Source organism: Balaenoptera ricei, chromosome 9, assembly GCF_028023285.1.
Source record: "Balaenoptera ricei isolate mBalRic1 chromosome 9, mBalRic1.hap2, whole genome shotgun sequence".
Lineage (NCBI taxonomy): Eukaryota > Metazoa > Chordata > Mammalia > Artiodactyla > Balaenopteridae > Balaenoptera > Balaenoptera ricei.
In genome coordinates this window covers 29,886,174-29,905,826 of record NC_082647.1, presented here as the reverse complement: position 1 = coordinate 29,905,826, position 19,653 = coordinate 29,886,174, and the positions used below count along the sequence as shown (strand labels likewise).

The following is a 19,653-nucleotide window of genomic DNA, read 5'->3' as shown; positions in this document are numbered from 1 at the left end:
ATAAATGGCATTTATTTTGTTTTCTATATATTTTCCTGGATCCTGTTAAGTTATTGATCAATATCAAAGGATAATTTATTACATATACATGTGCATGCTCAGTATTTGCTTTGTTTCTAGTTCTGCCCTTATATAGGTAAATTACATTGGATTCATATTTTTATACCTAAGATTTGTTTATACAAAATATCTCTTTAAAATAGCATTTAAAAAAGTCTACTAATAATTTATTATTAATCTGTTTGAATAAAATATTTATATTTTACTTTAAAAAATCTGTGTATTCAGATGCTACTTGTATGAGTTATAACCAACTTACTAAATTAATTAGTGAAGGTTTGACACTTGTTTTTATAATTTAGCTCCATATTTTAGAGGGTTCAAAGTAAGCTTATTACTCCAAAGATAACATAATTGATGCATTATTTTAATTAATTTAAATATAGTAAGTATTACATTCATGACAGTTTGGGTCAATACTATACAAAGATAATCAGAGACCTAGCTTCATCCTTCGTCCGTCAATATCTTCAATTTAAGGTATTGTGAAAGTAAAGAACATCTCTTGGCACAATGTGAAGAATAGAAGAATTATTTTGTAGGAGAAAGGGCAAACACTAATTTCCTGACTCTCAGAGTAGAAAGAGGATAACCATAGTTTTTTTTTTGGGTAGGATTAATATCTGTCACCCTGACATTTGTAAGACACTTGTAACCCAAGAGGATCTCTCCTCATTTTTCCTGCTACCTGACTCACTCTGTTATTCAGCTGTTTTCAGGTATCTGTAGGAAGCAGATATCCATTTCCTTTCAATGAAAAGAGAAATAAAATTCACCCCATTTGAAAGTATAAACATCAGCAAAATTAGTTCCTTATAAAAAGTGGCATTTACCTTGACAGCAACACAGAAAATTAAGTTATGGTACAGATAATAGATTTTAAATAAATATCTGATTTTTAAAATATCTGAATAAATAAATATAAGGCCTTTCCTAGTAATACTACATTTTATTTTCCATAACTTATTCTGATATTCTTCTTTCGAATATTCCTTCTCAGCTCTTCCCGTCTACTACTCCTGGGTTTCAATCTTTGATGCGTGAATTTTATGATATGGCAAATCCTGTGGGGAAACCTGGTTCCATCCTGACCCAATACTGGTCTCTTTTAAATGTATTTGAACAATTTCAGCTCCTGAATAAAAAGGCACAGCCACACCCGCTGGAATGGTAAGAGAGCCACAAATATGAATTGTGCAACTCCAAAAATCTCTAAAGATTGATTTCAAAAGGCATTGCCTACATTAAAGAAAGCAACAAAAAGAAGTGTGTCCAAAAATTCATGCTCTGGAAAATAAGCTTCTTTAAAACATTGAAACCATAATGATTCTAGTGGTCTTCAAACACTGTAACAAAAATATATCCAACAGTTTTTCAAACCATCAGGACTTGACTCCATTCAAAAGTCATGTTTAAAATTAAAAGTTTCAAGCTAGTTTCATCCTGTGATATATATCCTTGAATTACGGGAGCATCAGACAGAAAGAATTAGGTGAGATTTGTTTTATGAACCATCAGTCAGAGTGGAGCCCGAGACGGTATGAGCATTCATTTGGAGTTTTTGAGGCATGACTTTATTCTAGGCAAAACCTATCCAAATTTATAAATATGTCTGTCTCTACCGCAAGATTAGAACTTTTTTTTAGAAGATGGAATCTCAGAGAGAAGCATTCGGCCAGGAGAAAAGGTCCTTGGCCTCCTCTGTCCACTTCCATTCTAATGAGGGGTAGTAATGAGTGAATAAGAGGGTTGCTGGGCCAGTGAACATAGTAACACCCCCAGTTGCCAGGGGAAGGGGCAGTGCCTATGGTGCCAGCTAAGTCTGCTTCCCTTTTATATGATAGGATTAAGTGAGTATTTGACTTGTCTATTGCCAGGAAAACAAGTAAACCTAACCTCCTAAGGGAATGAAAGCCTAGATGGCCGTGCATGGTCATCAATGTCTCTGAAGTTACCCTCACGAACGGCCTCAATTCTACTAACTTGTCCTTCATCTCCTTCTGCTTCAGGAGACAGTGAAAACAGTCCTATAAGAAACTTTGTTTTAATAGTTCAAAAATACAAATAATCACATATTCAAAGAATTCACAGGACATCTCCCAGGACCAGAACTCACTTTAATTGCCACATCTTTATGCAGTTGGCCTTATTCCCTCCATACTCCGAAATAATAGGATTGATAGAAGGTTTTGTTTGTTTGTTTGAAAATTAGGTTTTAAATAATACAGCCTACTGTCCCTTTGTTTGTTCTTTGCACTCACTCAATCCAAGACTGTCTCTTTTGCCGTTGTCGGTGAAGGAAGAGCAGACTTGATTTACCAAGGAGTCTATTTAAGTATGGTTTTTAACTTTGGGTAAGTTCCCTTGAGATATGCAAACTTTGGAAAGTTTATTCCCAAAATTTGTCTCAAGGTCCACATTTGTTATAAGGTTAAGCAATTGACTTAAATTCAGAATATTGAATTTAAGCCTAATTCTAACCCTAACTGATTCCTTCCAACGATGAAATTTACTAAAGGTCAGTGTTAAATATAGTTAGAAAAAGTCAGGACCTTTTTGAATCAGACAGACTTGGATTCAAAAATCCCAACTCTAGAGTTTATTAATTACAGCAGGTAAGATTTTCCTCTGAGTCTCAGTTTCCGTACCTGTAAAATATGGATTATACCACCTACCAAGTATTGTTTCAAGATTGCATAAGATAACCTCCATCATGTATTGCATAGTGTGTGGTGTGCTGCAGAGCAGATAGGTAGTAAATATTAATATACTTTCGGTTTCCTGTTGCTATACCATCCAAAAGTCACTTTAGCATCGACAAATGGGGTATATATTTTTCTTTCATTTATAGGAAAATCAAGATAAGTATGAAAGCTTTATCTAAGTTAACACTAAGATAAGTAAACTTGAAGTCTTTATCAAGAAGCAATTACATAAATTGTTTCTAGAACATTTTAAGAAAGAATACTCAATTCTAATTATCTTCAAGTTTACCAGTGAGTGTATATATATTTAATTATCATTCATGCTGTATTACACGGAGGATGCATATGATACACATTTTCCAGATGAGGAAACTGAGGTGCTGAGAAGATGGGTTATTTGCTCAAGCCACGCAGCTACTTGAGTTGAAGATCACGTGTAGTCATTCATAATTGCCCTTATCTTCACAATGGTCATCTCCAGTTTTTCATACCAAAAAAGCCAATTTTACATACCTGTACTATCTGTGGGGTTTAATGCCTTCCTCCACCCTTTTAAATAAAGATCATCTGCTTATAGCAACAAGGTGAGGAGAAATAAAGTCAAAAAAGCAACATTTAGAAAAAGTGACACTTATGTCTGTGCCCTGAGGCTCAGAATCCAGAGGTCCCAACAGACTTAGTGGAAATCTGAACAGAATGAAAACACTAAAATCAGTGTGTGTGTACTCTCTGCTGATTTTCACTTTACTGGAAATAAAGTAGCAAGTGTAATTTGCTCTAATCACATGCTTTCCATGAAAATACACATTTTCAAAACAAATAAGTTATTCACAAAATTACACAAGAAATCACTTGCGGGATGAGTTAACATACAAAGCATCCCGTTCCATTAAGGTAGTAACATTTCTAAAATTCAGTTTACATGCATTTCAGGGTTGTATCTTTTATGAGCTTTGCTTAGAGTGTTTACTTCATATGAAATCAGAGATTTTTTTTTTTTTTAACCTTGGCCTGGCACTCAAACTTCAAGTAAACTTATCTCACCCCATGCTTGCTTTATCTATTTCTTCATTCCTCAGAGGAGGAAAGTATTTTAAAGTCCTAGACATCATAATTTTTCACCCCTGATTACATCATTGCATATACTAAAGGGAAAAAAAGACTTTAAAAATAAAACTGCAATAAAATTATCACACCTTCCAACATTAACTATAGTTTTAGTTCCTTGATGCTTCTTAATTTCCTATCTGATGTTTATATTTTAAGGGAATTGGAAATGCCTTATTCATCTCTACTAGTACAGTACAATATCTGGAACAATAAATCTTTATAAAATGTAATTTAACACAGAGCGTTTGATTGAATCTTCATAACATCCCTGTGAAGTAAGGCCAGTATTGTTATCTCTGTTTCTCTGGAGTAGAAATGGAGCCTTACAACCCAGCACAGTAAAGTCAAGTCACATCCTGTCCAGTATTCTCTATCATCAGGACCAGCAATTTTTCTGTCTGCAACTTAGATTACTTTGGTCCCAAATTTGAGGATTTAAAGGCCAATCTGGCTGAGCATTTAGTTATACAACAGAAAAATGAGGCAAACACACCAAGATATAACTAACCCTTAAAATTCATTCCTGTTCATCAGAGTTTAAGGATAGAATCCTTGGCAGGACAGGTCACTTTCTGCATGGTACGCTTCAATTTCTTAGATTATATGGATGTTCTTCTCAGTCTGTGTCTCAGAGTTTCCAAGGCTTCTTGCTTCAAGACTTTGTAATTTTAGCCAAACAGATTCCAATAGGAATGTGTGTTTCTGAATCACTTCTGTTGGACCTGGGCTATCAGAGATTGTTCCCTTTTGGACCAAAGAGTGACTTTTTGCCCTGGTTTTCTTCAAATGTGCTTCTGCTGATTAGAGATGATGAGATTTCCAACCACCTCACTTGAGACAAGATTGCCAGTTTTGAGGAATGAAATCCAGAAAGTTTTCCTTTGTGTTCATCAAAATAACTGTGCTCACACACAGGAAAAAAGATAGTGTGTTAGATGTAATTTCCATGAATTTTGTTCAGTGCATTGATCCAGAGTTGTTTGATATTGCATTCACAGGAATTCTTTTGCAGAGGATGAGAACATGAAAAAACCACAAGTACCAGTTAATGCAATTGAAAATAAAAAAGGTAAAGGATGTAGTCCCACTTCTTTCTACATGAAAAACAAGTATTGTGTGGCCAAAAACATAAAAAATGTTTAGCTTTATTAGCAATCAAAAATGAAAATTAAACTGGAAAATGCTGTTTTCCCTCAAATTTGGAAAGATTTTTCCTCTTAAAGATAATAGAGTTGGGAAGAGTGTAGGAAAATGAGTATTCTCATGTTGCTGGTGGGTGTATAAATTAGAACAATCTTTCTTAAGGGGCCATTTAACAACATGTAAGAAAAGCTTTAAAAGTTATTCTTACATACCAGAAATTTCACTTCCAGATATTCATTTTAAGGAAATAATTAAGAATGTACACAAAAATTTAATTACATAAATTACTAATAAATGAAAAAAATAGCAACTACCATTATTGCAATAATAGTGGATTGGATTAAGCTATAGTCATCCAATAAATTACTATAAAGCCATTCTAATATTGTGGGAAAATAGTTATACATGAAAGATGTTTAAGATATATTATTAAATGAAACAATTGGCTACAAGCAATATGGACCTTAAGGAAAATTAATGGCGATTTTGATTTTCTCTCTTAAGCTTATGTCAATTTTCAGTTTTTTTCCTTCTAAAGAACATCTGAGCTTTATGTCACATGAAAAGGAAATGTTTCTAATTTTCAGAAGAAAAAATGAAAAGAAGTACATGTGTCTACATTTTTTTAAAAAAATCGAAGTTTTCCTACTACAAATCAAGGTTTAATCCAATGTAGTGGTTCTGGGTGTGTGGCCCCTAAACCAACAACATCAGCACCATCTGGGAAGCTTGGAAAATTCACATCTACTGAATCAGAATCTCTGGGTGTAAGGCCCAGTGTTCTTTATTTCAACAAGCCCTTCAGATGATTCTGAGGCATGCTAAAGTTTGATAATAAAATGAATCAATAAGGTCAGGGAAGAACTGATGTTAAACTGCTGTTCTGATCGTCTTTCTCTCTCCCACCATTTTTTTCTTCTCTAAATGATTTCTTTAAGCACTCTGTTTTTTATTCACTCATTTGTCCCATTGGTATTTATTAAGGAGTTTTTTAGATAAATGTTTGGTTGAATTTAGAAACAAAGTAAATATCAGTGGAACCAACTGGATGGAATTTATGTAATTCTAATGATTTGAGAAATTATAGCCATAAGATCATAGAACTAGAGGAATTCTGATAGATCAACTTCAAACAATAGATGGCATTTAGACCATTCATTTTTCTCCCTCAATATTTTCTTATTTGAAATAATCATTTTTCTGCGATTTGAACCAAATAACTTCTTTTGTTTTACTGTAGCTTTCAGTTTAACTTAGAAGTGCTTTCTGATGTAATAAAAATTAAATAATAAAATAAGTGTTTTATTAAATTATCCTGAGTTTCAGATACCTGAATATGTATTCTTTTTATTTTGATTAATAGTTTCATTTTTTAATTTACATTTCTTTTTTTAGCTGCAGTTCCACAAATTATTAATGAAACCAAAGAAATACATTGCATTAATGGTGAGTTCCAATGAAAGTGCTTCAGAATCATAATCAACAGTTAGGTTGAATAAATCATCATATTGGGGCATCTTTAGGCTGATAATGTATTTTATGTAAATTTTCAGAAGTTATGAGATTTCTGAATGAGTTCATATTTGCTACTTTTGTATAAAAAGATTTTTAATTTTCCATTTTTGAAAATGAAATATTATGTTTTTGTATTTAAAGACAGTAACTTGTTTAAAGACAGTAACTTCCAAACTTATTTTGAGGGGCCCTAATGGTGCTAATGCTTTGCCTTAGGGACTCTCAAATGGAAGAGCTTGGCATCTCCTCTATATATTGATTTTTAGGACTCTCACCACCCAACAGTGATCCTTTACTCCCAGATTGTTGATATAATGGATAGTACTTGATTTGAGTTTTCTTTATAACAATTGAGAGTTTTTAAGCCAAATTTCAATTTCTTTTCTTAAAATTCATGAATTTTTTTTACCAAGGTATAATCAAAATATAAATACATATATAATAGTAATACATTTTAAGTATAATATAGATTTTTAAAATTTTAAATAATTTTCTTCACTCTGGTCAGTATTATTCCAGTGGTCTTGCAAATATATCATTCTAGGGAATCTTACTGACTTTTCCAAGATCACAGTGCTATTAAATGCATGAGCTGGATCATGAAACTGGGTCTTCAGATTCTTTGTCCAAGGCTCATGTATTATCTTAATATCCTATAATAATATGATGGAAGCATAAGAATTCTATTTATCAGGTTTGTCTTTTGGCAGTGTATACCTTTTTAACATATATATGTGTGTATATATATATATATATATATATATATATATATATATATATATAATTGGTGCTGAAACATACATAGAAAATTTAGCCTTTCACAAAAAAATCTATTCTGATAAAACATTAAAGGTGAAAACAATAAAATTTATGGACTAAGATCTAATTTATGATAAATATAAGTCTTCTAATTTAATAAATCTAATTTGTCTCTTCTAAAATGCAATTTAATTCATTCACTGTGTTTTAACAGTATCATTAAAATCACAGTAGGCTGAGAGGTGATACAATAATGTGGTTTAATAGCATCAACAAATACATCCAATTAAAAATAATAGCATTTTGAATAAAGTACTGCTAATCAGGAAAAAGTAACAGATATACTTACACCATTCCCTCTCTGCATTTATCATCCAATCTCCCACTGCTAGAAAAATACATGCTACTCAGTTCTCTTGGGAGACTGGTACCCAGTGTGTAGTGAGAAAAGGACTAATTTTGAGAAAACTAGGAGCAAGATTAGAATGAACATTTGTTGAGGGTCTAGTGTGCCAGGCTCTGGGTTAGATCAGGAAAGCCACTTCACCTCTTTGGTCTTTTGTTTTCTCATTTATAAGAGGAACGATTGTACAAATTAATCTCTTTTTTTTTTTTTTTAGTTTTCAGGTAGCATAGGGTAGAGGATACAAACACGTTAAATAAGCTCTTCAACTTTGTTCATATTTTTATGTTGATTAAAAACTAGTCCTACCTGGGTCTTCAAAATTAATCTTCCTATTTTTATGGTAAAAGATTTTAAAAAATAACTCGATGCCTTAGAACAAGTGGGATTATCTTTCAGTGTCTAGGCTGTTTTTGTGTTTAATATGAGTTATGATTATCCCTCAAGAGGGCAACAAAATTCTGCGGTTAAAAGAGATCCATTAAAAGCAACCAAGACTTCAAACAGCTTTCCCATATATACGTGCCAAATACGTTAAGCAGCCTGCTACCACCTTACCTCACAGTGGGTTCTCTGCAGAGCTAAGGTAAGCTGGCCTGAGACAAGTTGGGACTGGACTGGGAAAGATGCCAAGGAAACACCAGGTGTTTGTAGGCAGCACCACTGATGATTCAGTTGAAGATGATGTCAGGACAAAATCAGCTTTCAAGCAGGGGTCTAGGATGCAGTACATAAGCCAGAGGTGAAGAGTCTCTGATGAAACCAAAAACAAGCACTTGCTAAAATCTTGCTTAAGAGAATGATTACACGTTTTCTTTCATTTAGGGCTGAGTTTCAGTGTTGTAATGGGCAGGTCCCATTGAAAATGTTCACTATTAAGTGAAAGTATAAACTGCAAGGAAATTAACTCTCAGTGACTATTTTATAAAAATATATGAAGTTAAAGTATCAGTACATTTCCTATGATTACTATTTTGAAAAAAATCTTCCACCTTGTTATTCATCTAACTGGTTCTGAACATAAAAGTGTAGCGCACGTATTTATATTCCCTTTCTGCCTAAGAAATGGTGCTTTTGAAAGTACATTCCATATCCCTGAACTCCAGCTTGTTTAAAGTGTTAGATTGGGTTCACAGTCTCCATCTGAATCAGATCTCATGACCAAAAATAACCTGTTTTTACTGTGCTTATCTCAGTGCCTTGAACATAGACTATGCCAGAAAAAAAAAAATCTTTGATGAAAAAATGAATGTGTTATTAATAAGTGGTTGAATTCAAATGAAAAGCTATGGTCCTTTTCAAGATTAAATCTAACAATACAGTCTCACCCTTACTCTTTCATTTTTCCTCTTTTATTATAAAAAATGTTAGGAGCTGGTAGGATTATTGAAATTATAGATGAAGTCCACCTACATCTGTCACCCAGATAGAATCTTTCGTAACAAGTAAGATCAATCAAGCAGGTATTTACCCAATTCACTGAGTTATTCAACCAAATTGACTAATTTTTATTGACTTTTCCCTGCAATGAAATTACAATATATCTATTGTATTATTATTGTTCCTAATTTGTACCAGAGTAGTTTTTTCTTTGACCAGCTGAGAAAACTATCCTAGAATGTGGGTCAGAAATACACACATTTATTCACTTTCATTATTTTAGGGCACGATGGGAATTAAGCTGACACCTAGTCCTCAGAACTAGAATGAAACACCTATAAAGTTGGTGGTATTCATTGCCATGGATTTGGTGATGCATCTGTCTCCATGTCTGGCAAAGAAATATAAAACTTTCGGTATTGAATCACAAAGTCCAGGATGTGATGGGAGATGGGAAGGAGAACCAAGGAAGTGGTTATGAGATGCCTTGTAAGCTTTATTGGGAGCTTGGCCTAGCTTCTGGAGGTGATGAGAAACTGTTAAAGAACTGAAGCCAAATCATCAGATTTGATTTTAGAAAAATCGTTGTGATAGCTCTATAACAATAGAGGAAGAGACAGCAGTTAACAGGATAATCGACTTTTCTTTAAGTGCAGGTGTATAGCTTCCTGTGGCAAATCTGGTGTTATCTTTTTGTCGCTGTGTTAAACATCATTGAGCATCTTATTTAAAGGCAACAGAAGACATTTTCATTTTACTGGTTTTTATAGAATTTCCTATGTTTACCTTTACTGGAATTTTGTTGACTATTGAAAAGTATCTCTGGCACAAAATACTTGTTAATATTTCTTTGAAAAACATTTGCTTTTGAGTAATTTGTTTATTTCAAATATGAACACAATATAGTTTAGCAGTGGCTGGTGTATGTGCCTAGAAATATGTTTTTAGTTTTTTCTCACTAAAATACTTTTGCAAAAAATTGAGTTATCAAATAGAAACACTTTTTTTTAAATGGCTTAGAATCAATTTTATGAAATAATATGCTAGGTTCTGTAACAGGGTTGAGCAGAAGATAGCATTTCCTTCTTATACTTTAGGCTTTCTTAGGTTAAGGTGGCCGGAATATGGAGGGGGTCTCATGTTCTTGTGTCTGAGTGTTTGGCATGATATTGGATTTCACGTTCTTTGCCTCACCCTCCTGACTGTAAGCTACATATCAATCCAATGGCAGTTTAATGACACTTCCCGTCAAGAAATTTTCCTTATTCCCTGCTGGTATCCTTCTGTCACCACCCCACAGAGTCATCTCCCCCCAATTTACACAGTTGCTTGATATATGCAGTAAATGTTACGAAATGTTATCAATCCACTGGAGAGACATTTTCTGACCTTCTGTGCCTTTAAACTTTTAAAGGCTGAGCAAAAAATATCAACTAAAGTCAACAACTGTTATATGAGGCAAGGTCTACAAAATTTGGCAAATAGAAAACCCAGCTGAAGCCACAAATCAACTATGACCAGAGGACCAAATGGAAAATCAGCAGTGATCACTAAAGTTATTCAAAAGAATTTTAAAAACCTTAATCATATATGATTTTTAAACATTTATCCATGCCACAGGTGTGTTTCTGTCATTGTTTTTTTTTTTAAACAGATAAAGATGCACAATGTCATATCAAGCAGATCTTCACACATCCGCATTTGGAACTAAATCCTGAATTTAACTCAAAGATCAAAGATTATTACTCTGAAGTCCCATTTGATGTGGTAACGCTGACAATTGGAGCAGAGACTTCTAAGTGTCAGTGCAAGGTGTACCTGCAGGAACGGGCAGGACCAAGGTATGAAGGAGCTGACAGGGGCTGAGGGGAGACATCATAGCGGGAAGCACACCTTGGAAGCAACCTTTGAAGATGGTTCAGAAAACCTGCGGCACAAGATCTGTTGGAGGGATTGCCAGGGTGTGAAATCCCTCTGCTTTACAGGTGCCATGTGGTTAAAAAGAACACATGAGTGCTCTACTGATCTATTAACAATCTTTGTGTTTAATCTTTATAACAATGTTGTAACAAGAGAGGATCTTGTGGTATGAAAAGTATTAAAGAGGACTCATTTGGGGAAAATTGAGTTTATTGTTACCTTCATGTGTTTAGGTAGTTGAAGAGTTCATCCTTCTGAACAGTAGCCTCCTCTACCCCAACCCAACTCCTCAAGTTTTTGAAGATTCAGATGTTAATTACTTAATAAACATGTTGGTGACAATTTGTGGACATAGTAACACTAACTTTCTTAGTCTCATGGGATTTTTTTCTGTTGACTCTTTTGAGAGTCATCAACTCTTTGGTTTATAATTTGAACAGAAGATAGAATTTTATGACATACTACGTCCATGGCAAGAAATATACTCATTTTCCTATGTTGTAGGGAAAGAAATGCACCCAGCATTCCTGAGAGCTCAGAAAGTGTAATAGAAAGGAAAGAGGATTCAAGTCAGGCCAACCTGGGTCCCAACCCTGACTCTACCATACTCTACTATATTTAAAACGGGGACTATCATAGTTTTTGTATGGAGTTGTGAGTATTAAATGGGATAATGTATGACCCTGACAGGTGGTTAATAATATTAGTCCCCTTCCCTGTAATTGATAGGGGACATGACTTGCTCTGCAAGATAACTCTTGGTATACCAAAGCACAATGAAACATAAGTTAAAATAGTTTTTTCACATTTTAGGTCTCTTATGAAATGGTGCAGATCTTATCTGTTTTTAATGAAAATTGTATACATTTAATAAATACTGATGTATGAATCAATTTGGGTTGTCTCTCTCTCTCATTCTCTCTCCAGCTTTGCCAACTACCCTCTGGGCTTAGGGATGAACAAAATCTCAATGCTTGTGGTGGATGAATCTCCAGTCCAAGGTGAGACCCTGATCACATACAAACTCACCATCTATAGAGAAGACCGTCCAAGTCTGCCTTTGTTTGAGGACTTCACAGCATGCGGTTTTGTGCAGGTAAGTGAATTTTACATTTGCACATGGGTTGAATTGGGAGTGATCCTTTAACCCAGGTGAAAAATGCCAAATGAAAATTATTAGAAAAAAGTGGATGCTTTCAAATCCAAATAATTGTGGTCTCATTTCAAAAAAGAGTACCAACCAGGTATCTAAGATACCTTTTTTTGAGTGATTTTCTTTTAAGTGTGGTGGCTATTCCCTGCACTTATAGTGTGCAGTGGATTTATTGTGGTTAATATTGAAAAAAATGTCTGAGTACTCGCACTTAGTTATGAAATTGCTTTTACATTTCCTGTTTAAATTGTGCTGTGTTTCTTGGATTTGTCCCTGGAACTACTTTGAAATTTTAAACTAGATTCAGTGAAGTTTGTTTTAAAGAATGAGAGGAAAATTTATGAAACTATTTTACAAAAGGGATACCAGATGAACGAAATTAAATTTCCTTGGGTAGATACATTTCGCCTTCACTTCTTGTACCTTCATCATTTCTAAAGTTTGTAGTTGCTCCAGTGAGCAACACATACCATTCTGTAGCCCTGGTGATTTTGGAGGAGGGTGAACATTACCCAGAGACTTTGTCTTATTTGGTGGTTCTTTCTTCTGTGTTTTCATTTTTTAGGAGTCTGTGTATAACCTTCTATATTTGCCTACATCATACACCCTGGCTACAAGTGATTCCAGGGAAGTAGTAATTGATACTCTTACCATATCTACTAATCCACTTAGACAGAATAATTGCACCTATGTCGTGTCTCAGTGATTGATATGCTAGTGGGAGCGTGAACCACAGACGGTTAATAAAAAAGAGAAATGGCTGACGGGGCCTCAGTGAGTAGGATGGATACCATGTTTTCTTAAATGTAGTGGCCATATAGAGTGTTCTCTCCCCTCTATGCACCACCACCACAATCTCATCTCTTCTCAAGAATTTAACACTATTTTGTAAGGGTACTCATTGCTGAGATTTTTATTTTTCAAGAAAATATACACCTGTGATTTATGAACTACCACCAACTCAAAGGGAATTTCACAGTGGTGTATAGATTGGTCTAAAGCAGGACAGAACCATTATTCTTAAAGATATTAGTAGGTGTACTTAAAAAAAAGATAGGAGGGGGAGACCTTCAAGATGGCGGAGGAGGAAGACGTGGAGATCACCTTCCTCCCCACAAATACATCAGAAATACATCTACATGTGGAACAACTCCTACAGAACACCTACTGAACGCTGGCAGAAGACCTCAGACCTCCCAAAAGGCAAGAAACTCCCCACATACCTGGGTAGGGCAAAAGAAAAAAGAAAAAACAGAGACAAAAGAATAGGGATGGGACCTGCACCAGTGGGAGGGAGCTGTGAAGGAGGAAAGGTTTCCACACACTAGGAAGCCCCTTCGCGGGCGGAGACTGACGGTGGCGGAGGGGGGAGCTTCGGAGCCACGGAGGAGAGCGCAGCCACAGGGGTGCGGAGGGCAAAGTGGAGAGATTCCCGCACAGAGGATCAGTGCCGACCAACACTCACCAGCCCGAGAGGCTTGTCTGCTCACCCGCCGGGGCAGGCAGGGGCTGGGAGCTGAGGCTCGGGCTTCAGAGGTCGGATCCCAGGGAGAGGACTGGGGTTGGCTGTGTGAACAGAGCCTGAAGGGGCTAGTGCGCCACAGCTAGCTGGGAGGGAGTCCAGGAAAAAGTCTGGACATGCCTAAGAGGCAAGAGACCATTGTTTCGGGTGCGCGAGGAGAGGGGATTCAGAGCACCGCCTAAACGAGCTCCAGAGACGGGCACGAGCCGCGGCTATCAGCGCGGACCCCAGAGACGGGCATGAGACGCTAAGGCTGCTGCTGCAGCCACCAAGAAGCCTGTGTACAAGCACAGGTCACTCTCCACACCTCCCCTCCCGGAAGCCTGTGCAGCCCGCCACTGCCGGGGTCCCGTGATCCAGGGACAACTTCCCCGGGAGAACGCACAGTGTGCCTCAGGCTGCTGCAACGTCACGCTGGCCTCTGCCGCCACAGGCTTGCCCCGCATCCGTACCCCTCCCTCCCCCAGGCCTGAGTGAGCCAGAGCCCCCGAATCAGCTGCTCCTTTAACCCCGTCCTGTCTGAGCGAAGAACAGACGCCCTCAGGCGACCTACACGCAGAGGCGGGTCCAAATCCAAAGCTGAACCCCGGGAGCTGTGCGAACAAAGAAGAGAAAGGGAAAACTCTCCCAGCAGCCTCAGGAGCAGTGGATTAAATCTCCACAATCAACTTGATGTACCCTGCATCTGTGGAATACCTGAATAGACAACAAATCATCCTAAAATTGAGGCAGTGGACTTTGGGAGCAGCTGTAGACTTGGGGTTTGCTGTATGCGACTGACTGGTTTCTGGTTTTATGTTTATCTTAGTTTAGTATTTAGAGTTTATTATCATTGGTAGATTTGTTTATTGATTTTGTTGCTCTCTTCCTTTTTTTCTTTATATATATATATAGATATATATATATATTTTTTTTCCTTTTTCTCTTTTTGTGAGTTTGAATGTGTATGCTACTTTGTGTGATTTTGTCTGTATAGCTTTGCTTTTACCATTTGACCTAGGATCTGTCTGTCCGTTTTTTGTTTTTGTTTTTTTTAATACAGTTTTTAGCGCTTGTTATTGGTGGATTTGTTTTTTGGTTTGGTTGCTCTCTTCTTTCCTTTTTTTTTTTTTCTTTTTTTATTACTTTTTAATTTTTTAAATTTTTAGTAATTTTTTATTTTAATAACTTTATTTTATTTTATTTTATTTTATTTTTTCTTTCTTTCCTTCTTTTTTTCTCCCTTTTCTTCTGAGCTGCGTGGCTGACAGGGTCTTGGTGCTCCAACCAGGTGTCAGGCTCGTGCCTCTGAGGTGGGAGAGCCGAGTTCAGGACATTGGTTCACCAGAGACCTCCCAGTTCCATGTAATATCAAATGGCAAAAGCTCTCCCAGAGATCTCCATCTCAACGCAAAGACCCAGCTACACTCAACGACCAGCAAGCTACAGTGCTGGACACCCTATGCCAAACAACTAGCAAGACAGGAACACGACCCCACCCATTAGCAGAGAGGCTGCCTAAAATCATAATAAGGTCACAGACACCCCAAAACACACCACCGGATGCGGTCATGCCCACCGGAAAGACAAGATCCAGCCTCATCCACCAGAACACAGGCATCAGTCCCCTCCACCAGGAAGCCTACGCAAGCCACTGAACCAACCTTACCCACTGGGGGCAGACACCAAAAACAACAGGAACTACAAACTTGCAGCCTGCGAAAAGGAGACCCCAAACACAGCAAGTTAAGCCAAATGAGAAGACAGAGAAACACACAGCAGATGAAGGAGCAAGGTAAAACTCCACCAGACCTAACAAATGAAGAGAAAATACGCAGTCTACGTGAAAGAGAATTCAGAGTAATGATAGTAAAGATGATCCAAAATCTTGGAAATAGAATGTAGAAAATACAAGAAACGTTTAACAAGGACCTAGAAGAACTAAAGAGCAAGCGAACAGTGATGAACAACACAATAAATGAAATTAGAAATTCTCTAGAATGAATCAATAGCAGAATAACTGAGGCAGAAGAACAGATAAGTGACCTGGAAGATAAAATAGTGGAAATAACTACTGCAGAGCAGAATAAAGAAAAAAGAATGAAAGGAATTGAGGATAGTCTCAGAGACCTCTGGGACAGCATTAAACGCACCAACGTTCTAATTGTAGGGGTCCCAGAAGAAGAAGAGAAAAAGAAAGGGACTGAGAAAATATTTGAAGAGATTATAGTTGAAAACTTCCCTAATATGGGAAAGGAAATAGTTAATCAAGTCCAGGAAGCGCAGAGAGTCCCATACTGGATAAATCCAAGGAGAAAACGCCAAGACACGTATTAATCAAACTATCAAAAATTAAGTACAAAGAAATAATATTAAAAGCAGCAAGGGAAAAGCAACAAATAACATACAAGGGAATCCCCATAAAGTTAACAGCTGATCTTTCAGCAGAAAGTCTGCAAGCCAGAAGGTAGTGGCAGGACATATTTAAATTGATGAAAGGGAAAAGGTTACAACCAAGATTATTCTCCCCAGCAAGGATCTCATTCAGATTCCACGGAGAAATTAAAACCCTTACAGACAAGCAAAAGCTAAGAGTATTCAGCACCACCAAACCAGCTTTACAACAAAGGTTAAAGGAACTTCTCGAGGCAGGAAACACAAGAGAAGGAAAAGACCTACAATAACAAACCCAAAACAATTAAGAAAATAGGAATAGGTAATAGGTAATAGGAACATACATATCGATAATTACCTTACATGTAAATGGATTAAATGCTCCAACCAAAAGACACAGACTGGCTGAATGGATACAAAAACAAGACCCGTATACATGCTGTCTCCAACCGACCCATTTCAGACCGAGGGACACATACAGACAAAGTGAAGGGATGGAAAAAGATATTCCATGCAAATGTAAAACAAAAGAAAGCTGGAGTAGCAATTCTCATATTAGACAAAATAGACTTTAAAATAAAGACTATTACAGGAGACAAAGAAGGACACTACATAATGAGCAAGGAATCAATCCACGAAGAAGATATAACAATTGTAAGTATTTATGCACCCAACATAGGAGCACCTCAATACATAAGGCAAATGCTAACAGCCATAAAAGGGGAAATCGACAGTAACACAATCATAGTAGGGGACTTTAACAGCCCACTTTCACCAATGGACAGATCATCCAAAATGAAAATAAATAAGGAAACACAAGCTTTAAATGATACATTAAATAAGATGGACTTAATTGATATTTATAGCACATTCCATCCAGAAACAACAGAATACACTTTCTTCTCCAGTGCTCATGGAACATTCTCCAGGATAGATCATATCTTGGGTCACAAATCAAGCCTTGGTAAATTTAAGAAAATTGAAATCATATCAGTTATCTTTTCCAACCACAATGCTGAGACGAGATATCAATTACAGGGAAAAAAAATGTAAAAACTACAAACATGTGGAAGCTAAACAGTACACTACTTCATAACCAAGAGATCACTGAAGAAATCAAAGAGGAAATAAAAACATACCTAGAAACAAATGACAATGAAAACACAATGACCCAAAACCTACGGGATGCAGCAAAAGCAGTTCTATAGCAATGCAATCCTACCTCAAGAAACAAGAAACATCTCACATAAACAACCTAACCCTACACCTAAAGCAATTAGAGAAAGAAGAACAAAAAAACCCCAAAGTTAGCAGAAGAAAAGAAATCATAAAGATCAGATCAGAAATAAATGAAAAAGAAATGAAGGAAATGATAGCAAAGATCAGTAAAAATAAAGCTGTTTCTTTGAGAAGATAAACACAATTGATAAACCATTAGCCAGACTCATCAAGAAAAAAAGGGAGAAGACTCAAATCAATAGAATTAGAAATTAAAAAGGAAAAGTAACAACTGACACTGCAGAAATGCAAAGGATCATGAGACTTCTACAAACAATTCTATGCCAATAAAATGGACAACCTGGAAGAAATGGACAAATTCTTAGAAAAGCACCACCTTCCAAGACTGAACCAGGAAGAAATAGAAAATATAAACAGACCAATCACAAGCACTGAAATTGAGACTGTGATTAAAAATCCTCCAACAAACAAAAACCCAGGACCAGATGGCTTCACAGGCAAATTCTATCAAACATTTAGAGAAGAGCTAACACCTATCCTTCTCAAACTCTTACAAAATATAGCAGAGGGAGGAACACTCCCAAACTCAATCTACAAGGCCACCATCACCCTGATACCAAAACTAGACAAAGATGTCAGAAAGAAAGAAAATACAGGCCAATATTACTGATGAACATAGATGCAAAAATCCTCAACAAAATACTAGCAAACAGAATCCAACAGCACATTAAAAGGATCATACACCATGATCAAGTGGGGTTTATCCCAGGAATGCAAGGATTCTTCAATACATGGAAATCAATCAATATGATAAACCGTATTAGCAAGTTGAAAGAGAAGAACCATATGATCATCTCAATAGATGCAGAAAAAGCTTTCGACAAAATTCAACACCTATTTATGATAAAAACCCTCCAGAAGGTAGGCATAGAGGGAACCTACCTCAACATACTAAAGGCCATATATGACAAACCCACAGCCAACATCGTTCTCAATGGTGAAAAACTGAAACCATTTCCACTAAGATCAGGAACAAAACAAGGTTGTCCACTCTCACCACTGTTAATCAACATAGTGTTGGAAGTTTTAGCCTCAGTGATCAGAGAAGAAAAAGAAATAAAAGGAATCCAAACTGGAAAAGAAGAAGTAAAACTGTCACTGTTTGCAGATGACATGATACTGTACATAGAGAATCTTAAAGGCTCTACCAGAAAACTACTAGAGCTAATCAATGAATTTGGTAAAGTAGCAGGATACAAAATTAATGCACTGAAATCTCTTGCATTCCTATACACTAATGATGAAAAATCTGAAAGAGAAATTAAGGAAACACTCCCATTTACTATTGCAACAAAAAGAATAAACTAGCTAGGAATAAACCTACCTAAGGAGACAAAAGACCTGTATGCAGAAAACTATAAGACACTGATGAAAACAATTAAAGATGATACAAACAGATAGAGAGATATACCATTATCTTGGATTGGAAGAATCAACATTGTGAAAATGACTATACTCCCCAAAGCAATCTACAGATTCAAGGCAATCCCTATCAAACTATCAATGGCATTTTTCACAGAACTGTAACAAAAAATTTCACAATTTGTATGGAAACACAAAAGACCCTGAATAGCCAAAGCAATCTTGAGAAAGAAAAACAGAGCTGCAGGAATCAGGATCACGGACTTCAGACTATACTACAAAGCTACAGTAATCAAGACAGTATGGTACTGGCACAAAAACAGAAACATAGATCAATGGAACATAATAGAAAGCCCAGAGATAAACCCATGCACACATGGTCACCTTATTTTTGATAAAGGATGCAAAAATATACAATGGAGAAAAGACAGCCTCTTCAATAAGTGGTGCTGGGAAAACTGGACAACTACATCTAAAAGAATGAAATTAGAACACTCCCTAGCACCATACAGAAAAATAAACTCAAAATGGATTAAAGACCTAAATGTAAGGCCAGACACTATAAAACTCTTAGAGGAAAACATAGGCAGAACACTCTATGGCATAAATCACAGCAAGATCCTTTTCGACCCACCTTCTAGGGAAATGGAAATAAAAACAAAAATAAACAAATGGGATCTAATGAAACTTAAAAGCTTTTGGACAGCAAAAGAAACCATAAACAGGATGAAAAGACATCCCTCAGAATGGGAGAAAATATTTGCAAATGAAGCAACTGACAAAGGAGTAATCTCCAAAATTTACAAGCAGCTCATGCAGCTCAATATCCAAAAAACAAACAACCGAATCCAAAAATGGGCAGAAGACCTAAATAGACATATCTCCAAAGATGATATACAGATAGCCAAGAAACACATGAAAGAATGCTCAACATCATTAATCATTAGAG

The 19,653-nt window shown here is 36.3% G+C and overlaps 1 protein-coding gene across 4 annotated transcripts in view; it reads left to right on the top strand.

Moving 5' to 3' along the window:
* CPED1 (cadherin like and PC-esterase domain containing 1) overlaps positions 1-19,653 on the top strand; it is a 312,531-nt gene that overhangs the window by 132,381 nt on the left and 160,497 nt on the right. For all 4 annotated transcript variants that reach the window (XM_059933517.1, XM_059933516.1, XM_059933518.1 and 1 more), the window contains exons 11-15: positions 1,061-1,230; positions 4,874-4,944; positions 6,414-6,464; positions 10,730-10,916; positions 11,923-12,091. In XM_059933517.1, coding sequence (XP_059789500.1) covers positions 1,061-1,230; positions 4,874-4,944; positions 6,414-6,464; positions 10,730-10,916; positions 11,923-12,091 — 648 coding nt within the window. The remainder of the gene's footprint in view (positions 1-1,060; positions 1,231-4,873; positions 4,945-6,413; positions 6,465-10,729; positions 10,917-11,922; positions 12,092-19,653) is intronic.